The 20444-nt window shown below is 41.1% G+C and overlaps 1 protein-coding gene across 7 annotated transcripts in view; it reads left to right on the top strand.

Annotated features, from left to right (window-relative positions):
• The window catches only part of APP (amyloid beta precursor protein), a 275938-nt gene that overhangs the window by 57176 nt on the left and 198318 nt on the right, over positions 1-20444 (top strand). For all 7 annotated transcript variants that reach the window (XM_080809147.1, XM_080809148.1, XM_080809149.1 and 4 more), the window contains exon 2: positions 2338-2505. In XM_080809147.1, the coding sequence (XP_080665273.1) occupies positions 2338-2505 (168 nt within the window). The remainder of the gene's footprint in view (positions 1-2337; positions 2506-20444) is intronic.

Genomic DNA, 20444 nt, shown 5'->3' on the forward strand with positions numbered 1-20444 from the left:
CAGAGACATTTTGAGCTACCAAGGGGGGAATTCATTCAATAAAATAATTACCAACTGTGGTGGGGGGACCATTAGTCTTTCCGTTCACTAAGAGATAAGTTACCAAGATTCTAAGACTGGAAATCTTTGGGACAAGGAGTGAATTTGAACAGAATGAAGTATCATGGAGAAGCCAGTTGTGATTTTGTTACTAGACTATAAATTCCTTGAAGACAAGGGTTCATATTTTACATTGAGATAAATAAATTTTATATATTAAAAATATTTTTATATCCTCTATAGCATCTCATATAGGGTCTTATTTACAGATATCTGATGATTATTTTACTTTCTTTCAGAGTTATTGTCTCACTACTTATTTCAATAAAATTGACAAAATTTGTATTCTGATTTTTTAGAATCAAGGCATTGAATTTCCTCCTGTTCCCTCAAAAAAGCTGTGAAACTTAACGTTTGTGGAGCATTCTGCTTAGGCTGGTTTTTGCATCTGTCGGAAAATGAGATGCCCAGGTTCTGGCTTGGAAATTGCAGGAGGTGGCAAGGGGCCCAGACTGGGGAGTCAAGGGGTCCCGACTATTCTTGTTGATTCCTGCTGACGACCCGATACTGTGGTTTCAGCTGCTCTGTTACATCTGGAGATGGAGAGGCAGAATGTTGTTCAGTATACCTTTATAATATACTTAATAAGTAGAACTAGATACGTAGAAAATGTTACCTGAAATACGGTTTTAGAGATTTTTGCAGGAGCTTTTGCACTCGGATCTGTGACGGGTCTCAGCTGGGTTCAGTGCGAGATTGTTGTTTTTTTTAAACGACATAAATCTGCTGTGGTTGGACAAAATATATACGAAGCTGACTAGAATGGACAGATGTTTGATCTATTTTTACATTTCTGTGGGAAGAAATGTCAAGAAGCTATTTCTTAACTGAAATCTCTCAGTGCAATTTTAGTGTTTTGTTTTTTATTCCCTCCTGTGAACAATTTTTAGAAATGATACACTTTATTATAGAATCATCTAGTTCTCGACGGTATGAATGGCTTCTGGTGGAAGTTTACTCCTCTTGACATGGCTGTCACCCATTTCCTCAGCGGCTGGCTTTTTTAACAAAGGAGGAATTACTTTGCTTAATGTATCTTTTGATTCCCTGCTTTCCAATAACGCTTTTACTCCTGTGGATTTATTTTTTTATCTCTTGTCGATTTTTTTAAATCTTTTGACACATCAGAACCCATTAGGTAAAATTTGAAAAACACTTCTAGAAAGGTAGTATCTGTTCACAGAAGGGTTTGGAAATACAGATAGGCAACCTTTTCAGTTATGTTGGTGAAATGGTATACTGCCTATAACAGTAATAGCTAGGACCTACTAAGAGCTTAGCACACAGCAGGTAGATTGTGGGAAAGAGACCTTGCTGTATCCTCACAGTGTACATGAGGAGGTGAGACTCCAGCACACTTTACCTGTCCTTAAGAGCTGAGAGAGTGATGGGGTGCTTGGGTGGCTCAGTTGGCTAAGCAGCGACCTTCTACTCAGGTCATGGTCCTGGGATCAAGCCCCAAGTCAGGCTCCCTGCTCAGCAGGGAGTCTGCTTCTCCCTCTTCAACTGCCCCTCCCCCCTGCTCCTACTCTCTCCTCGCATGCTCTCGTGCTTCCTGTCTCTCAAATAAATAAAGTCTTATATTTAAAAAAAAAAAAAAGCTGAGATTGATAACCAGGGAATATTCTGGGTAAAACCAGTGGAATGGCCAACATACTCAGCCATATTTGTGCATGGTAAGTTCTGCAGTAATTTTTATGTTTAGAAAATAATAATGTCACTTGCTAACTAGAAGGCACGCTGACACCATGCCCTCAGCTCTGGGAGGTACCGTACAACCTTACTCTTAGACTTGGTCATCCAGCAGGGAGTTGGCATTGTTCTTTGCGTGAGTCAGTTGGAGGCTATTATGAGAATATGGTTTCCTCCAGAGTGATTATTTTTATTTCAGAAAAACACCTTATTTTATTTTCAGAACCTTTCAGTAGGCACTGGAGAATCTGCTACGGGGGATTGCATAAACTTTTCAATGAATAAATTCTTCTCAGCATTGTTAATGCCTGTATTTCAACATTTAAAAAAAGCACTGTACTATATAGGTGGTTGGAGATGTATTAGCCTACATGATACTCAAGGGAACGTGGACGGCAGAGCTAATTCCTACTTGTGGGAGTTTTTGGAAGTGAAAATGAACTATTTTTGGTATCGCTGCATGCCATGTTCCTCTTTACAACCCTTCCCCAGCCTCTTCCCCAGAGCTGTGGATTTGTGTAACTAACCTGAACTTATTTTTTTTAGGTGCCCACTGACGGCAATGCCGGCCTGCTGGCAGAACCTCAGGTTGCCGTGTTCTGCGGCAAACTGAACATGCACATGAACGTGCAAAATGGAAAGTGGGAGTCCGATCCTTCGGGGACCAAAACCTGCATTGGCACCAAGGAGGATATCCTGCAGTACTGCCAAGAAGTAAGTCCCTTCCGAGAGCTGGGCATTCATGTTGGGTCACATGCATATATATTTTTTTTAATTTCACTTCTGAAGTGTTGATCTTTTATCTCTTAACAGTGAAAATCTTGGTTCCTTTTTTTAATATTTTTTCCCAATTTTTTATTGTGCAACAGATATACACACACAAAATCGGTCATCATAACCAGTGTACAGTTTGGTGATACTAAATACATCTACAATGTGCTACCATCCATCCCCAGAATTCTCATGCTCACCTCTTTTTTTTTTAATGATTTTTTAAAATGTTAGTATTATTTTTAAAATTTAAATTCAGTTAATTAACATGTAGTGTATTATTAGTTTCAAGGGTAGAGTTCAGTGATTCATCAGTCTTATAGGACACCCAGTACTCATAACATCTCCTGCCCATCTTAATGCCCATTACCCAGTTACCCCATCCCTGACCCTATCCCCTCCAGCATCCCCTATGATTAAGAGTCTCTTACGATTTGTCTCTCTCTCACTGATTTTGTCTCATTCATATGTGGAATTTAAGAAACAAAACAGAGGATCATAGGGAAAGGGAGGAAAATCTTGGTTCCTCATGATTCACTATGCTATCGTTACGTTTACTTGCTTTACCATATACAACACATTTTTTTTTAAATTATGATGTCATGATAGAACCATCCATAAACCAACTGAGTAAAGTTTAAGATCTCTTGAAACTTCATTAATCTTTGGCATATATCTCACTGTCATTTCACGGTCAAGATAATGTATTGGAAAGTTGCTAGAATTCGTTTTCCTTATTTATGTTACCACTTTGATCCATTTTCCTTGCTTGTATTCAGTCTTAGTCTTTTCTCCTTATTAATTTTGTTTTTTGAAAATGTAAGACACTGACGTTGAAACTTAGAAACTCTACAAAAAGTTGCACTCAGAAATCTCACTCGCCTCCTGTCCTCCATTGATCAACATTTTTACTGTTCCTGATTTATCCTTCTAACAAAAGAGAATGTATGGTTGGTTCTCCTTCTTTGTCTTATAAAAACGGTGCTTACAAGAAGCACCTTTCTGTACTTTGTTTTTTTAACTTTTATATTCTGGAAATCACACCCTCACCATTCATAAAGATCTTCATCCTTTTTGTAATTTTTCTAGCTTCCTTGCTATTGTATAGGATATTCCTTCCTTATTAATTTAATTTTAAAATAACTGGAGTCTAAGACATCTTATCCCTCACTTCCAGACAATTACCTATTCTAGGATCTGTGGCTCTTTGAGTTTTAAGAGCATTTAAAGGAATTAGTCTTATGCGTCTTGGCAAACTTCTTATTCTTCATATAAACAACAGATAACCTGGCAACATTGTTATAATCTTTTATGTACTAGAAAATTTCCTTTTTAAGGTATGTATTTTTTTACATATATACACACAGTTTTTTGTTTTTGTTTTTGTTTTTGGTGACACTCTGAAGAAGGACATTCTCTAAGTATTAACTCTTGTGTTTTGAGAAGCAAAAAAGCATCCATATCATCACAATATATTCCATATCAAGGAATTTTTATCTTGAAGGAACATGAACCATGATATGAGAAGGTAATTCTTCATATTTAAGTAAAAATCACTAATATTTAAGTCCATTATATTTCTTATTAAAAGCATTTATTCAATAGGGATTGAAAGTGAGGTGCTTGGGTGGCTCAGTCAGTTAAGCATCTGACTCTTGATTTCAGCTCAGGTCATGATCCTCAGCGTCATGGGATCAAGCCCTACCGCCAGGCTCCATGCTTGGTGGGGTGTCTGCTTGAGGATTCTCTCTCTCTCACTCTTATTCTGTCCCTCACCCCTGAAAATAATGAATAAATCTTTAAAAAAAAAAATAGGGATTGATAAGAAATTATCTTTTGTCCAGATAGGATGTTTTTTCTTTTAAAGATTTTATTTATTTATTTGACAGACAGAGATCACAAGTAGGCAGAGAGGCAGGCAGAGAGAGAAGGGGAAGCAGACTCCCTGCTGAGCAGAGAGCCCAATGCAGGCCTGGATCCGAGGATCCTGAGATCATGACCTGAGCTGAAGGCAGAGGCTTAACCCGCTGAGCCCCTCCGCCCCAGATAGGACATTTCTAAAGTATACATTTTAGAAATAATATTTATATTCTGTGCAAGAGTTCCTCTGGGACAGTTTTGTAGTAAGTTATAAGTTTGATAAATTGGAACTCTGTGTGCATGCTTATAGGGTTTTTTATACCATTTCACTTTTCTGAACATGCACATGGATTAATCATTCTGAATATTAAATATATATATTTTTAAAGGATAGAACTAAATTCAGTTAATGATGCTGACCACATCATCCTTTTCTGTTGAATGGCTAATTTGATGCATGTATCTTAGTTTGCATCTTGTTTTCCTCCCTTAGTGCCACTTATATGAGTAATCAGATGCTTTTACATTTGTATGATGACCATATAAAAATTACTTTTCACAATCCTGAGAACAACCCTTATTCCCACGCCACTTAGAGATCCCACCCATGTCTGGGTAGCTTCACTTCCTGTCTTAGTCTGTTGTTTGTTCTAGGGCTAAGCCACAGGGTGGTTCTTCTGGTTCCTAGACTTTGCCACATTGTTGGTAGCCGTGGGACAGGAGAGTAGGCTTCTTGGTGGTTTCTCCTTTGTCTTGGCAATGCTGGTATGTCGTGCCTGCCTGTCTCAGCTCACCACCCACCAGGATTATGTGCACAGGCTAGAGTCTTAGATGGTTTAGACAAACATCACACCACAGAAGTAAGAAAGGGCCTGGACATCAGACTGTGAGCCATTTTAATGAATTTGTTTTTTTCCATAACAGCAGGAAGTCATTGAAAGTGTTTTTTATTTTTTTTAAAGAAGGGGAAGGACTGTAGATTTGCATTTCAAAAAGTCCTCCTCCTGCTTTGTCACTCTGACCCTATAGCTAGCTTCTGTGTGCTCTGTAGGACCCTCTATGCTGTTCTGTAAGGTAGCCACAAGCCAGGTGTGGCTGTTGAGCATTTGCAGTGTGGCTAGTCCAAACTAATGTGTGCTGAAAGTGTAAGATAAACACTATATTTTAAAAGTTCACATGAAAAAATAATATAAAATAGCACATTAGTAACTTCATATTTTATATTGAGATATTTTGTATATACTGATTTAAACTTCATATATATGTTATTAAATTGTAAATACTATGTTGTTAATATGAACTTCGCCTGTTTTTACTGTTTAACATGGCTACCGAGGAATTTATAATTACATAGGTGATACATTTCCATTCTATTCTGTTGGACTGTGCTTCTGTCCCCCTCTACCCCATACCGCTAGCGACTCTGGGCTGTAAGGGTCTCAGATCCCATCATCTGGCAAATGGGAAAGGGAAGCAGACGTGAGGAGTCCCCCCAAGACCTTCCACCAGAACTTTACTGGTGATTGGGAATCAGGGAGGAAGGCTTGCTTGGGGCCTTTAAATACCTCTTTCATTAAAATATTTTAGTGTAAGGGGATAATATGAATGAATACCTTTCGAGAGCCCAGTGGTTCTCTCCCTCCCTCAAACACTATTATCTCTGGGTGCTAAAGAGGCAATGATGAGTGGAACACAGAACCTGTTCCTGAAAGGGGATCTAGAGAGAGAACAGGCTTGTAGAATACTTTTAGTGATAACAAAACCGACAATGTGAATGATGCTAATGCCAGCTAACTTCTATTGAACATTAACAGTTAACAAGGTAGCTGCGCTACCTGGCTAACTGCTTGCTCTCCTTTTACCCCCGTGGTGCCTCTGGGGAAAAATCTGGGAAAGAATCTTGGCAAATTGCAACATTTAAGGGGAACAAGTGTGAAAGAATGCCATGAGCGGAGGAGGGCAAGTGGCCGGCCCAGGACCAGAGGCAGGAGCTATCACGTGCCGAAAGCCAAGCCAGGTTAATTTCTACGTGAAGTGATGAGTGCAAGTGTGATCTAGACCGAAAGGTTGAAGCATAGTTTTTGACAATGCAAAAGCTTGACTCTTGCCAAATGAACACACGTCAAAGGTTTTATTCAGTTCCGTGATTAATGAGGTGACCTGGAAGATTGTAAAGCTGGGTCAGATGGACTAGAGGGATTTACATACCTTTCCCAACAAGGTTCACATACCAGGCTAGGAATAGGACCCATCCGATCTGCATTGCACGGGACAGGACACATTTGCACTGCTATCAGACGTCCACATTATCTACCCTTACAGAGCTGTCAGATAGCCCAGTCAGTAGCAAGTCAGTCAGAAGGACACACTCTGTGGAATCAGGTCATCTTTTCCCCTACCGCCCCAGGGCTCTGGAAAAGGATACCTGCGAGTCACTGCTGGGGACACCCAGTAATCCCCATTTCTAAGTCACAGGCATTGTGACTTAGATTTTGATTTGGCATATAAAAGGCCATTGTTGATCTTTAAGATAGCAATTTCAGTGGAAGAGCAGGACAAGTCAACTTGCGGTAGATTACAGGAAGAATGTCGCGAATGGATGGTGCAGACATCTGTGCCTTCTCTGAGGAAGATCCAGACGCAGAGAGCTTGAAGGCAATTCAAGGAAAAGGAACAGGCTTTGTTTTTTGTTGTATCTTTGTTGTTTTGGTTTTGTTTTCGTTTTCCAAAGGGAATGAACTTAAGCCAAAGGAAGCCTGAGTTAAACCGTGGGGAGTGTAGAAGTCCAATCGTAAGAAAAGTAGGCTCCAGTATCTGTAAGAACTAGGTAGGAATGAGATCCAGGGAATAAGGCTGAGTCTTGGAAAGAAGAAAAGGGGAAAATTATAAGGGTGGGTTAATTAGGCAGTTTCTGTTGCTAAGTGACAGAAACCCACTAAACATTTTACCCACGGAGAGTATTTTCTGCCACAGATGGGAAGGATCTCGGGATGTGGTTAGCTTACAGAATTTTTTTAAATATCCTCAGAAACTGGGTCCTTAGATCCTGGTGCTGAGACTCAGTGCTGCCTGGAATTTCTCTGTTGGGGTCTCTGTTGTTCTCTGCTTATCCTTCCTCCTATGTGTTCACCTCGTTTTCTCCTGCAAAGACGGAAGCCTGGGAAGATGGCAGTCAGTAGCTCTGGGAGTGTGTTGTCTTAGCTTGGCATTCCAACTTGGTTCTGCCATTGTGCATTATAATTCCAAGGGGGGTTTCTGGTTGGCCCTGCTTTTTTGGTCATGCACCTACCTTCAGATGAATTACCGTATCCATAAAGACTAAGTACTGGGACTGGTCCACCATGGCCCTGAGGTTGTGTGGCCTGTTTACAGCCCAGCCAGAGCCATAGGGTGTGGGGAGAGGGACTTTCGCTAGAAAGGAGACAAGAGTGAGCAGCATGGGCTGAAATAGAATAATGACCATAACCCAACACAGTGGGCTTAGAAACACACAGTGCATTAATTAGAAAAGTTATAGGTTGGAGAGAGGGTAGCTGAGGGAATTTGTAGTGTGTCGTGACTTTAACTGGCTTTTGAGAAACTGGTGGGGTGGAGAGATGGTTGCTCAGAACTTTGAAACCCTCTTTGGCATTTTCTGTTGAATGGTGCATCCTGAACTATCTGGAAGATTCCTTATGGATATGTTAAGGTCTTCCTGCCACTTTCTACTTTGTAGGTATTCTAATATTTTTCTTTTATAAATAGAAATAGTTTTCTTTTGTAGGATTGAATTTTTCTGTGTTTTGTTGAAAAACATTTTTTTTCCTTTATTCCTTTTTTTGACTCCCTGTTTTTGTTTTAGACGGTATTGAATGATTTTCTAATAAGAAAGCCAAGGAAAATAATAATTACAGTTTTTCTTTTCTTTTTTTTTTGAAGATTTTGTCTATTTATTTGACAGAGATCACAAGTAGGCAGAAAGGCAGGCAGAGAGGTGGGGGGCGGAGGTGGGAAGGAGGCTCCCCGCTGAGCAGAGAGCCCAATGTGGGGCTCGATCCCAGAACCCTGGGATCATGACCTGAGCTGAAGGCAGAGGCTTTAACCCACTGAGCCACCCAGGTGTCCCCACAGTTTTTCTGTCTCCTCTTTTCACAGGTTTTGCAAGTTGTAGTAATTTTATATTCTCAAAAGTTGTAATACTACAATCTGTTCCATTGCCATAATATTCACAGTGGCAGGTTCTGTCTTTAACTGGGTTCATCATTTACACCAATCCTTCCACCAAAGGATCTCTGTTCCTGTATCACTTATTTTGATTCCTTTTTTTTTCTTTTTTTGGTTGGCTGTCATCTTAGTTATTTCTAAATTCTTATTGAACGATGGCTTAATTAAGTATAGAGTTCAAGGTTGACAGGCATTCTTGTCCAGCACCTTGAAGATACTTATTCATTGCATTCTGGCATCTGTCATGGTGCAAATACTTAAAAAAAAATTTTTTTTTTTTAAGATTTTATTTATTTGTCAGAGAGCAAGAGAGAGCAAGCACACAAGCAGGCAGAGTGGCAGGCAGAGGTAGAGAGAGAAGCAGACTTCTGGCTGAGCAAGGAGCCTGATGCGGGACTCTATCCCAGACCCTGGGATCATGACCTGAGCCGAAGGCAGCGGCTCAACCTACTGAGCCACCCAGGCATCGCTGTCATGGTGCAAATACTTTAAAAAAAAAATGCAGAAACCAGTACTGTTAGTTACCATTTACAGTGCTACTCATTTACTGATTATTTTCCTCCTGGCAGTGATGAATAATTTTTTTCTTTATGTTCTCAGTCCCTCTTGTGACCAAAACACAGATGTTTTAGAGACAGCTGGCTGAGTCAGAGCGGCAGCTGTTAGCAGGACAAAACGAAACCGGCTGAACTCATGACCGTGACCTCATTTTGACCTTTTGCTAACCAATTTAACTCACTTGTTAAATTTGTTTTTCCAAAAGATTGCCTGTATAGCTGCACATTGTATCTGTGGATGCTTAACTTAATATGATGTGTCAAATATTATTATTTTGATGGTGAATTATCTAGTCCATGTCCTTCATAGTCTCTCATTCCTGTCAATTTGTGTTCCCTGTTCTTGGTGTTCTGTTATTAATACTGTCATGTTTGCCTCCTGATTTGATTGGGAAGATAGTTTGAAACTTAGGGTTTAAACTGAGTATTTGTTTAATCTGCTTTTAACCCCAAATATTGGTACCCATGAGTGCCCTGTTTTCCTTAATCATTATAGTTACTCTTCTGCCCAGTCATCATCCAAATACTTGCATTTCCTTACTTTTTGTTGTGGTTGTTTCTTATTAGCACGGTCAGTCCCATTTGAGGATTTTCCTTCATTTCTTCATCGAATAGGTATCGAGGACTGCTACGGACTGAATGTTTGTGTCTCCCCCAGCTTCATGTGTTGGAGCCCTAATGTCCAACATGATGGTTTTTGGAAGTGGGGCCTTTGGGAGTTAATGAGAGTGAGATCAGGTCATGAGGGTGGGGACCCACGATGGCACCAGTGCCCCGTATAAGACAAGACACCAGAGAGTGGTACCAGCTACCAGGCATGTGCACAATGCCTGCCTGCGTCTTGTAGCCCTCCTTGCAGTGTGCTGGCCGGCAGCGCCACGTGGAGAATTGCCCAGTCAAACCACAGAATAGTGAGACATTCTCAAATATGGTGTGGTGGCCAGCTAACCTCCAGAATGTCTTCCAGTGGAACTTGCCTTCCTCTGGCCTTCAACACCGTGTGTGGTCTCCCACCCTGTGCACGGCTGACCTGTGTAACCCATAGGATGTTACGGAAATGATGGCGAGGTGAACTCAAGAAGACGTGGCTTCAAGCTTGCATATATTTACTATAGCAAAGCCAGCTGCTGTGTTGTAAGGACACTTAAACAGCACTGTGACTTGGACGTGAGGGGTATCTGGTTGGATATGTGGGATGGGGTCCTTCTACTCTGCCATCTGCCCGGCACCCCCTCCAGCGGCACTGTGGAGATGGGCACGCGATGGGGAGCGAACGCCCCCTCCCTGTAGCCAGCACTAGCTTGTCTGGCATGAGAAGGAACCATTGGGAAGTACAGCCTGTAGCCAGGTGAAGCCTTCTTGTAACCGCAGCCAACATCTTGACTGGGCCTTCGTCCTCATAGGAGTCAGCGTCATTCCCAGATTCCAGACCACAGAAACTGTGTGAAATAACACAGTTTATTGCTTATGATCTGAATGCTTATCATTTGAGGCTACTAAGTTCTGGGCTGGTTTGCAGGCCGTAATCGATGACCGTAACAGATACTCGCTCAATTATTATTTTCCTCTGTGGTCTGTGGTGGAACACAGTTCCTTTCCCCTGTTAGATACGAGACACAGAAAGTGCTGCCATGACGGAAACAACTTGAAAATAACTGTTTGAATTATTCATCATTTAACAGCCTAAAGTGGCCACTTGCCTTAATGAACTGTTACATTACCCAAACTGTTACATGTTCTAAGGAACAAGGAGTCTTATAAATAGAACAGAAATAGAATAATATTCCCTTTGAAACATGTAGTAAAGCCTAGAAACAAAATTTACCATTTTTAGATTTTATTTTCCCTTTTCTTTTGAATGAAATGAGATTTAAGGAAAAAAAAAACATTGTTTTATTTAAACCAAAGGCATTGGGATAGAAGAATAAAAAATTGGAAGGGTAATAAAGAATCTTGTTTATTCCCAGATTTAATTTAGGTAAATTTAGCAAGTATTTATTGACTGCCGTTTAGAGTAGGATTTTGTGTCATGTGTTTCTGAGTGGCGGGACACCATTCTTGGCTCATAAGGAGCTTATAAATATATGATTGGATAAATTGAGAATTCAGAGATTTGGAAAGTAGAAGGTCTTGATTATAAATCTGGGGATTTCATGTCTAATTCTGGAAATACGAGCTTTGGGATTGTTTCTTAGCATGAGTGTTTTGTGGTCAGGACACTTTCAGAAAAATTAGCCTGTCTCCAAGGGTAGGTTGGATTAGGAAGGGGGGCGGATTCTGATGTCAAGATGTCTGCAAAGGATCATGCTGCTCGTCTGCCTTGTATGTGAGATGATCTGATAAAGGAGCCGTTGGGGTCAGGGGCTATAAAGAGGGGACATGGCTTCACTAGACAGATGGACCTTTCGAGGCCAGGCTTTGCTCTCTTTCCATATGAGCAATCCAGAAAAGCTGCCTCATCAATCTTAGACCGTGTCCTTGCTGCATGATAGGAACACACAGGTGTGTGCTGTTGAAGTTAAATACTGTGAGTCAAACAGGAAATTGTGAAGTCTCAGGACTACCCCCCCCCTTTTTTTAAAGATTTTATTTATTTATTTGACAGAGAGAGAGAGCACAAGTAGGCAGAGAGGCAGGCCGGGGCATGGGGGGGGGGGGAAGCAGGCTCCCCGCTGAGTGGAGAGCCTGATGCGGGGCTCGATCCTAGGACCCTGAGATCATGACCTGAGCCGAAGGCAGAGGCTTAACCCCCTGAGCCACCCAGGTGCCCCCATCCCCCCCCCCCTTTTAAAAGGAGAGAAATGAAAACACAGTCTCTGCCACACTCTGAATCCTTACCATTTCCAGCACCTTTGGAGGGATAGGGCCCAGAGCAGGTGCTGACTCCGCTAACTCCCCCGGGGAGCAGGTCTCTGGAGGGAGTTTGGAACAGGTGAAGCCTGCCAGAGAGGCAGAGATTCCCAGCTGGAAAGTTGGCTTTGCTTGTAATCTTCAGTTAGACTATGGGCATCCTATCCTCTCTTTTTCCAAAGTGTTTACCATAGCTAACAGTATGTGTGTTCCCTGTTTTGTTTTGGGTTTTTTTTTTTTTTTTTTTCATTTTCTTTCTCTAAATGAACAGTTGTTTTGTCTACAAACTAACAGGATTGCTGAACCAAACATACCAGTGTCTGAACAAAACAAAATCAGCCTGTTCGTTAAGTTGAACAAGCCCATTTCCTTTGCCCGCCTTCCTACTATAACCAACATGGGAGTCCCAGATCAAGAATTACCTCTCAACCTTGGTTCCACAATACTGTGGCATTAAAACTTAAGTTAAAAAAACAAAATCAAAAACAAACATTGTATATGATTCTTTTAATCTAACCAATTTTGAGGGCATACTGTATACACAGTGGAACAGTAGAAGCCGGGGTACATTCTTAGCCATTACTATTATTTTGTTGTGTGTTCCATCCGCCTTTATAGAGTTAAAATTGACCTACAAATTACAGGCACATATGCATTGTGTTCCAGTATTTGAAAGATCCAGAAATTCCTGTTAGGTGAAATAATTTGCAAATAGAGCTGTCTGGCTGCCTATATATGAGAACAAATACATCTTATGCATTAATGGTCTGTGTACTTGTAAGAATTGCTTGCACAAACCATAGGATTTAGAGCTAAATTTTTCTTTTATGCATTTATCATTTAATCAAGTTAATGTTTAATTTAACATTTGTTCTTCTTATCATCTAGCACCTTCTTAAATGGATACTCAGTTATTACATATTTGCAGGAACACTAGGTGCTTTTCTACTATAATACTGTAATACTTTTTACTTTTAGGTGCATAGTCATACTGTAGACTTTATATTTCACATGTAATTAATTTATTTTCTGAAAGTTTTTTCCGGTAATTTATTTTTTCTCTTTTCTTCTTTGAGGTAGAGTTGATTAATAAAACTGTACACTTTGGATATTTTTTTAAAAATCACCATAAACTGAACGAGAATGACAATCTAGGTTCTGTGTGTATCTATCTGATGATGTTTTCATATTCGTGTCCTGTTCTGTTTATTTTAGTGATTGTCCCCATCGCACCCCCCCCCCCATTTGTTTCTACATTCGGCAGTTCAGGAGTAAGTGTCTTATCCATTGAAGGAGGTTCTCGGACAGTATAGTCCAACTCTGAACAGGAGCGTATGTATAGAACATCTACGTATATGCAGTGTCGGAAACAGATTGGACCAAATTATTGGGAAATAGGCCGATTCCCTGCAGCATTTTACGTCCCTTGCTTTTGCATGAGGTCGTCACTGTGAAAACGTAGCCCGGCTCTCACTTCCCATGTTGCAGTCTGGTTTCATCAGCTGCTGGTTGCCCTTCGGCACCCCACGATGTCGTAAGCAGAAACCGTTGTTTTTGGTTTACATTTCCCTTTCTGAGTCAGATTCCTTATTCCGTTCCCAGAGTCCCTCACATTATTAATGGAATGTATGCTGAAAGCAGTTTGATATGATTTTTTTTTTTTTTTTTGTATTACAGAAAATTTTAAAGGAGAAAGTAAGTTAAGTCCTTTTCATCCAAGAACAGAAATTGTATTGTCTGGGGCATACCTTTGTTTTGGTTGAGGCACTGAAGTGAAAATGTACTTAAAACTTGTAGTTAAGGGATGCCTGGGTGGCTCAGTTGGTTAAGCAGCTGCCTTCGGCTCAGGTCGTGATCCCAGTGTCCTGGGATCGAGTCCCACATCGGGCTCCTTGCTCAGCAGGGAGCCTGCTTCTCCCTCTGCCTCTGCCTGCCTCTCTGTCTGCCTGTGCTCACTCTCTCTGACAAATAAATAAATAAAATCTTTAAAAAAAAAAAAAAAACTTGTAGTTAATGCCCCTTGTGTGCTCAGCAATGGCACTGACCTTGGTTTGTTCCTGCCCCATCAGTTTGCTCTTCTGTGCAATGGGGCGATGGCTGACTGATGGAGGATTGCGTGCCTTGCTACACAGAAAACATTTGTGATGATTCCAGCACTTGGGAAATCCTCTATTATTTTATTTTTCTTATTCTCCTCTTGGATTGTGTTCTTTGAAAAGGAAATTGGTAGTAGAGGTTTCAGATGAAAATCTCACGGTGACCTCTGTACCACTTTGCTGTGGAGTTTCTGTTTCTTTGTTCATCCATGCTAACTGCAGTCAGGCATGGCAGTTGGATCTTTGTGTTTGAATTTGTTTTGTTACTTCTAAATTTAGAAATTTGACTCTGTTTCCACTGGACTGGTTTGTTGTCGCTGTTGTTACTTTTAATTCTTTTTAATTCAAAAATTCAAGCACATATAAAAGTAAAAGGATAACGTAATGAATGCTCAAAGTACCTATCACTCAACTTCAGTAATTATAAGATCTAATCTTATTCCTAGATAAGTGTGGAATGCATGAGCTCTATCTTGCCTCCTTCATGGTCTGCATTATTTTTGGCAAGCCCCTGATTGCAGATGTGTTGCTCGTCCCCTTTGCTGCACTGTAAATTGATTTAAGACAAATCAAAGCATCGTGTTATTTATTTTCATACTTGTATGTTTAAAACCTAATTTTATCACTACTACATAATTTCCAGCATTTTTTTTCCCAACAAGAAATCTCTTTGAGAATTTGGTCAGAAATTGATTTCAAAAGCTAGTAGACTAGAAGGAACAGTAAGCAATTTATTCTCAGAATATGTAGCAATTTTTTTTTACCATGACCATTAACTCTTGTCTTCAGCCTTTTCCTAACTACATCTGATTTTGTGGTCTTGAACATCCTTGACCATTTGGAATTTAGTTGTGTATAAAGAGGACTTTTGGTATTAGTTGCTTGTCCCAGGTGACCTGTTTGCAAAAGGGACATGAAGGGATTCCCCCATTTGCTTTAATTATTGGGAGCAGAGGAAAGTTCTGTAGGACTCTAACAACATATGTCTTAACTATTTTTATATTTTTTATATTTTATGTATGTAACTACATGTTCTTGGCTTTCTTAAATATCATCAGTGTCTTTTCTTGCTTTGCATATTTAACAACTTAAAAGTTATCTTGTCTGAGATTTATATATTTCCAGTTTGGAGAGAGAGAGAGGAAGAGAGAGAGACTTCAGATGTTTAAAATTTAGAGTGAAAGTATGCCGATGGTGACTGGGTTTTAAGGTATTCTTCCGTAGTGAGGGGAAACCGACTATGACAGTCTAATGTGGATCTAAGACTCTTTTTACTCTTCTTTTCCTGCTGTCAATATTTTGAATTGCTCCAACTCTCTCTTTTTTTTAAAGTTTTTAATTTCAAGTTTTTAATTTGCTTTCAGTGATAAAAGATACTTCTTTAACCAAGAGAGTGGGCTGTTTTCGGGTCCCTGAACCCGCTGGATGGGTCTCCTCAAAGAGCCTGACTTTTAGTTGTTCCTGAGCATCTCCTTTAGCTGTGTATCTATCAACCGTAATCTACTGCCTCTTACATGAGGCAATTATTTATATAAGTTGCCATATCATACTTGGAAGAACAGTATTGGAGGGCGTTGAGATGCTTATTTTTCTCAAATGCTCTTAGTCCAACTATAATATTATACTATTAGATTATTCATTTAAGAGATACATTGATAATCCCTGATGGTTTAATATAGCCTGAATTTCCCTACAATTAATGGACTCTGAACTTAAGCAGAAATACCATTACGTATTTATCAGGCACTTGCTTTGCTATCACAGTGTTGGCCGCAGGTCAATGAACATGAAGATGACTTGCTCTGTCCCTGCCTTCGGGAAGTGTGTTTTCTAACAGGGCAGAAAGGCACGGGGCTGTGATGGAAGGCAGAAGGGGGTAGGCAACCCTTAAAAGATAAACTGCTTTGGATTCAGAGATTGAGGGGATCAAAAAGAGGGTACTTGTGAACCAGTATTTGAGTTGAGGCCTTTTTGGGTTTTGTTCATTTGGAAGGAAAACAAAGTCAACAAAGTTTGGAGGGGCCATGCCATGCCTCACTGAAGTGGTAGGTAATCAGCGGTCCCCTGTCTGCTCTTCTGTCTTGGGCTCGTGTGCCTGCCTCTCTCACCTTAGCTTCTCTCTGTGTGCACATCTTCCTTTTTCATGCCCTAGGCCAGCTGCTGCTTGCAGGTGCCTTGCTCCTCTCTCCCTACAGGTTTTGAGATCCCCACCATCTCTGATGATGACTTCTCCTACCAGCCGGGTGTTGTGTCTGCCTGGAGCCTGTGTGTATTAATTCTTGGAGGAAGAGAATGCAATTTAGTTTGCTTTCCTTGGACTCTAATTAGCTACAGGGACAGAGCTGCAGAGTTAAAACATGGCCACTAATGAGGACGTCTTCAGAAGGTGGGGGCGCTGGAGCACCACAGAGAGGGGAAGGGAGCTGGCAGCTTCCTGATAGCTTTCAATGAAAGGTAATGAACGTGAAGAACCATAGGAAGGCTCTGGGGTGCTGAATTGTGTTTCCTGCCCTTCCGGAAAGTGCATTTTCCCCGGGAAGGCGGTATACATGTGTCCTGAACCTGAATGTGAGGCACACTGTGATGAATACCATAAAGCATACCTGAAGTGGAGAGAGGGATTAACATTGCGTTACACTGTGAGTGGGGGAGGTTTGTCCATGACACAAGGGACACCCTAATAGGCTTGGGCATCTGGAGCGTGCTGGAAGGGTCTTAAGTAGGAGTGTGTTTGGAGCACGCTGTATTTATACAGCAATTGCTCTGGGTAGCTGTGATTCGGGAAGATTTGTAGGTACCGAGAACAGTGTACTATTCACGTAACTGACACAGACCTAGATTTGCTTCTGTTTTAAGAATTTATTCAGATAGCTATAGTGGCCTACATTTTTTTTAATTAATCAAGAAAATAGTTGCTCATATATGGGGTTCACACAGGAAATGTTTCAGAAAAGAAAGAGGCCATACAAAAATTCACTTGCTAATCCTACACTAGTAAATTATTAGTAATGCTTGTTGTGTTAGCAATACAGGTATTACCTGTGTTGGAAATTAGCACATTGCCGAAGGAGCTCAGCTATCTTTATTTTTTTATGTTAAGATTTGAGATGCTACAAAGAAAATGTAAAACATTGAACTGATGCTGCTAATGAGTCATGGTGAAAAGTCAGGGACTTCACTAGCCATGAACATCTTGGCAGATCTCATTAATTTTTATTCTTGCCTAAACCTGTAAGCTATGCTATTTTTTCAACATAAAACGCTTGTCTCATAACAAAAATGGTTGTCTCTGGTCACCTACTAGAGATGCTTAATAAAAAACTAGGTGTCTGGGACTTGAATTTTTAGTCAGAAACTTTAATGTGTTTTTTTCATTGTGTCGTTTTGTTTCTGTTTCTGAGTTGGGGCTTGTGTGTGCCTGTGGACTCCCTGGGACTTTCTGTGTGCTTCCAAAGAAATTTTGATACTCGTCTTGTTGATGTTCCTCCCTCTTCAAAAATAAACCTCCTGATTTTAGAACAGCAGAGTTTTATTATCTTTGGGAGATCCAAACTCAGAACTCCTTGTCTCTGAAAAATAGGTAAATCAGGTTTGGGGTATACTGTGCATGGGATTTCTACAGGTTCAGGGTTTGTGATCTCCTCCTCCACCTGCATAGTAACAGCCGACCCTGTCGGTGTTCTGGAGAGAGAGTCAAAGCACAGGGAAGAACACAAGTGCTCTAAGATCTCATGGTAGGGACTGTAAATGTCCTTCCTTTCCTGCTTCCCGGTTTGTACCCTGCAAATGGTTGTTTCTTTGTTTGTTTATTGTTTGGTTTTGGCTTGCAGTTAAAAAGAAAAAAATGTGACTTGTCTGTGCCTGCCACAGGGCTTACAGAAAACTGAAAGCTCTGGAGAACATTCTCAGCAGGGTAGTATTTCTGTGAAGAGGCTGCTAGAACCCCTTAAGAAAAATGCTGCAACTCACACTTTAAGGCACATAAAGTTGTGTCCCTCAGGGCAAACTCTCCAGTGTCATGGAGTTTATGACTCACGAGTGCTGTACTTTTGTGATCTAATAAACAAGGAAAGGTGGCGGGAGAATTATATCCTGTACAAAGAGGCACTTCACCTTTCAATATATGGAAGAAAGCCATGGAGATATTAAATTTTTAGTGACATTTTCAAGTTGAGCATTATCCGTGACCGAAGTGCATGCAACAAGGTGTTAGGATACTTACGAACGAAATAAAATAAAGGGAGGGTAGCTGTTTCCATCTCCAGCTACGTTAACTAGCCATGTTTTTGTAGAGTAGCTTTCTTGGTACCCATCCCAGGGTTCTGATTCAGATATCCTGATTTGTGTGTTCTAACGGCATATACCTCCCCCACTGGATTTATCCTGCACTACACTGATCCGGGCCATACTGTTTATTTTTTAATTTAAAAAAAAAATAGACTTTATGGGGCACCTGGATGTTTCAGTTAAGCATCTGCCTTTGTCTCAGGTCATGATCCCAGCATCTTGGGGTGGAGTCCCACATCTGGCTCTTTGCTCAGCGGGGAGTCTACTTCTCCCTCTCCCTCTGCTGCTCCCCCTGCTTGTACTCTCACTCCCTGTCAAATAAATACATAAAATCTTGAGTAAAAAAAATTTGACATTATTTTTTAGATCAATTTTAAGTTCACAACAAAGTCAAGGATGTGGCACAGGGATTTCTTACATATCCCGTGTCCCCACCGACTCCCCCCTCTGTCCTGCCTCCCCCAACATCAACAACCCCCACCGCAGCGGTATATTTGTTCCACATGATGACTTGACACTGACCTCATAATCACCCAGAGTCCAGTTTCCAGTAGGGATTAGCTCCTGTTGTTGTACAAGCTACAGGTTTGGACAAATGTGTAATGACCACATTCGCTATCGTGGTGTCATAGAGTAATTTCATGGCACTAAAAGTCCTCTATGCTCTCCTGTTCATCCCTCTCTCCCTTGAACTCCTGGTACCCACTAATCATTTCACTGTCTATGGTTTTGCCTTTCCCAGAATGTCAGAGCTGGAATCGTACAGTATGGAGCCTCTTCACCTTGGCCTCTTCCCCTTGGTCGTGCGCATCTAAGGTTCCTCCGGGTCTCCTCATGGCTTGATGGTTCATTTCTTTTTGGCCCTGAATCATCCACTGTCCAGATGGACCAGATTTTATCTGTTCTCAGTGCTTTATTATTTTTTTTTTTAACCGGTGTATCTCAGGGCTGGATGAGGTGAATGAGGCACTCCGGAATCACATAATATTTTAAGGCCGTATTGTAAAAATCAGAATTAATGTCCCCAACCCACAATGGATAAAATATCAACAGTTTAAGTAAAGACAGGATCATGGGCAAGCCTTCTGATTGCTACAGACAGTCCTAAGCGACATTCTTCCTATCCATAGCCCACACTGCAGATGCTGTTTTCTTGCTCAGAAACCTGGTTCTCTTCACCAGCATTGCTTCCCCTGAAGCCTCCACTGGTAGAAGTTCTTTCCTAACAGTCCTGCTAGCATCGTGCCTCCTTCCTCCTCATCTTCACTTCCCGACTTCCCCCTCCTCCCTATAACACTGCCGGCCCCAACTGTGAGGTACGGGCTCTGAGCTAGGGCAGCTTGCTCTTCTGTGTGTTGGGAGTCTGGAGACCTCTCCACCTCAGCGCCATTCCCCCTCCATCTTCGAAGGGTGTAGCTCTTGGCTTTCTGCCACCCAAACAATGCCAGCCTCGAAGATCCTCCCGCGATGCCAGTTTCCCGGTTCCTTGACGATTCCTTCTGCCAGTGATCTTGCTGCCGTCATCGTTCTTCATCAGCCATTCCCTCCCCTGGCCGTATTCTGCTCCTTGAAATTGCCAATGATGTAAGTCCTCCGAGATCTTGCATTTCAACTCTCCAACACTCCAGGTACCGCTTGTAACCACCTCGCTTTCTTTGGTGCCTTTATGCCGAGATTCTGTGGCCCACACCAGGACTCGTTGATACTACAGTCTTTAACCATGTATCCCACCTTCCTATTCCCACTCAAGATTTTAGATCATTCCACCCATTCCCTTGTTTACAGCCTCGCTTCCCTTAGGCTTGTCTCTCTTGATTGTTTTCCTTTGGCACAACAGTAATCCTCGCGAAGTGCAAAGTATAGTTTAGAAGGACATTTTTATGTTTTTATTTTTTTCTTTCACATCCCTACTCATTATTATTAATAAATTTGGTATTGGACAAATATATTTTATGTTGATTCAGTTTCACATTTCATTCCAAGCGCTTAGTAAGCACTGTGCCCTATGGAGATCCATAATCAAAGCAAA

The sequence above is a fragment of the Martes martes genome, assembly GCF_963455335.1.
Source record: "Martes martes genome assembly, chromosome: 1".
NCBI lineage: Eukaryota > Metazoa > Chordata > Mammalia > Carnivora > Mustelidae > Martes > Martes martes.